Source organism: Cryptomeria japonica, chromosome 6 (assembly GCF_030272615.1).
Source record: "Cryptomeria japonica chromosome 6, Sugi_1.0, whole genome shotgun sequence".
NCBI classification, from domain to species: domain Eukaryota; kingdom Viridiplantae; phylum Streptophyta; class Pinopsida; order Cupressales; family Cupressaceae; genus Cryptomeria; species Cryptomeria japonica.
The window spans coordinates 428,735,432-428,737,612 of NC_081410.1; the positions used below are offsets into that span (position 1 = coordinate 428,735,432).

At 36.8% G+C, this 2,181-nt stretch overlaps 1 protein-coding gene across 1 annotated transcript; it reads left to right on the forward strand.

Annotated features, from left to right (window-relative positions):
• Positions 1 to 828: 828 nt before the first annotated feature.
• Positions 829 to 1,825, forward strand: LOC131044161 (uncharacterized). The gene is made up of 2 exons (XM_057977432.2): positions 829 to 1,301; positions 1,389 to 1,825. Exons 1-2 carry the CDS (start codon positions 1,178 to 1,180, stop codon positions 1,496 to 1,498), a joined length of 234 nt encoding a protein of 77 aa, XP_057833415.2. The 5' UTR covers positions 829 to 1,177; the 3' UTR covers positions 1,499 to 1,825.
• Positions 1,826 to 2,181: the final 356 nt, after the last annotated feature.

The window sequence follows — 2,181 nt, forward strand, 5'->3', positions numbered from 1 at the left end:
TGGACTAACACCTTCTAAACTTAGAAAGAGTCATCCCATGTGTGCAAATGCAAACCTAACAAGTGCTCTTTCATGGGCCTTTCCTAAACTGAACAATCTTCATATGCATGTATTGAATTTTGTAGTGTAACAAAATGTGCTCACAAGTTTGGTCTTCCACCCGCCATGCGAAAATAAAAAGAGCATCATATCCAAATAGTGATAGTGACCCTTGGCATTATATTAGCATCCGCGAGGACAAAGATAGCCTATGGGAACCATTCTCTTAAGCATCTCCTTGTTGAATTGGTCTTGAAATGATGTTGGTAAATCACTTGTGTACTTGACCAAGATGTCATTTTAAGCTTTACAATCCAAAAAAAAGTGTTTTTTGTTTCCACTATTCCAATTTTGCAAAAGGCACAAGCTCTATCATTCCATACCTCTTTCAATGCTTTCTCATCTACGTGCTTCACTTCGAAGACAATACAAGTTAATCGTCAATTGAGTTATGAGAATGTTCACTCTCAAACAGATATTGACCTTTAAATGAGTCTCTCCTAACAATATTGACCTCTAAATAAGTCTCTCCTAACGATATTGACCTCTAAATAAACCTATGGTAAAAAATGATATTAAATACTTCTAAGATAACATTTATTCTTTCTTCCTAATACCTTCTAACACCTTTTCAACATGGATGCCATGCTAACCAAACAAGTGCTCTTTCTTGGGCCTTTCTTGAACTAAGCAATCTTCACGTGCAAGTAAGGAGTCTTAAACTAACCCACAACTCTAGTCTTCCTTCCACCTGCCGTGCAAATATAAAACAACATGACACCGCGTCCAAAAGATTGTCGGCGACTCTTGGCCATTATTTTAACTCCACCTTTGCAAAGAGTAGGGCCGCCATTGAAGCTGCAGGCATCTCAGGTCCACCTGCTGACATCATTGATGACCACCCAACATTGAAAAGAATGGTCAATAATTCTAACCACTGAATTATAACTGTTGGGTTTCTTCAGGATCACACAATAAGATGTGATGAAAATAAATTCTTCAACAGTGAAATCGGCTTAACGCTCATCATCCTCGAGCTCTGTTCTTGATTCTCAGATTGTTTTATTTCGTCTGAATTGCATTAAAGTTGATTGGAATCCTTGTGGGGTGTGATCTTGAGAAAAGAAAGAATTCAATAATGGTGGGAAAAAGAACAGGAATAGGATTGCTGACGGCTGCAATAGTGATTGTGATTATAGGCCGCCAAATTCTCACAAAACCCACAAACCAAAATTCAGCCACGCGCTCATGTCTTTCTTCAGGTAGCTTTTGCTTGCATATATTTGTCCACTGCACAACAAATCTGAGTGTTTTTAATTGATTTTCTGATTAATTTATGTCTTCTCCAGACAAAAGGAATAAGACGAAGAAGAAGGTCCATTTTGCTGCAGACATGGTGGAGCCTCGTGACAGTAATCAGGAATACCGTGGGCGACGGATTCCGGCCAAAATGGATTAGGAGACCAGAAAACAGTCAACTGAGAAAACAGAGCACTAGATTCCGGCCAACAGAGTTGCTCTGTACAATGGAATTCTCAGCTATCGTCTGCAGCAAGCATCTTTGTACCACTGAGAATTATGTGGGTTCTAGAAACGCCCACTTGTATTTAGATTTTATAGCATAAAAAACAGAGTAGAACCTGAGATTGTGCAAAAGTAATCCAGGTTTGGTAACCCATCACCAAGTACATTGATAATTTTGCACAGTTTTGCTGTTCATCCTACTGATTTTTTATTCAGTAATTGGGTATTCAAAAGGATTAGATTTTGAATCAACTGTTCTTTACATCAATGTTTTGGATCACATATCAAAACAAAGCTCAACAGATTTTATATCGACATTTTGAATCATACATATCATGCTGTATTGTTTTATTTCTTGAAACAGAGGAGTGCCTAATTTTTAACTTTCTTCCTGGGACGGTAGGGTCAAATTATAATGATAGAAATGAAAAAAAAAAAAGAAATTAGAATTATACATCAATTAAAGTACATATGCATGCTATCATTCTTATCAATTGAATTTAGTTGGAAATGGCTTCTGGTTCAGATATATGCCTCAGGTTATAATATTATAATTGGTTATATGAAAGAAGAGAGGTCATTATCTATGCAATTCAGTTATTTTAATTAAAAAGGTGG

Coding starts and splice junctions, on each gene's coding strand:
- LOC131044161 (XM_057977432.2), top strand. CDS start 1,178: ATGGTGGGAAAAAGAACAGGAATAGGATTGCTGACGGCTGCAATAGTG. Junction 1,302..1,388: donor GCGCTCATGTCTTTCTTCAG/GTAGCTTTTGCT, acceptor TGTCTTCTCCAG/ACAAAAGGAATAAGACGAAG.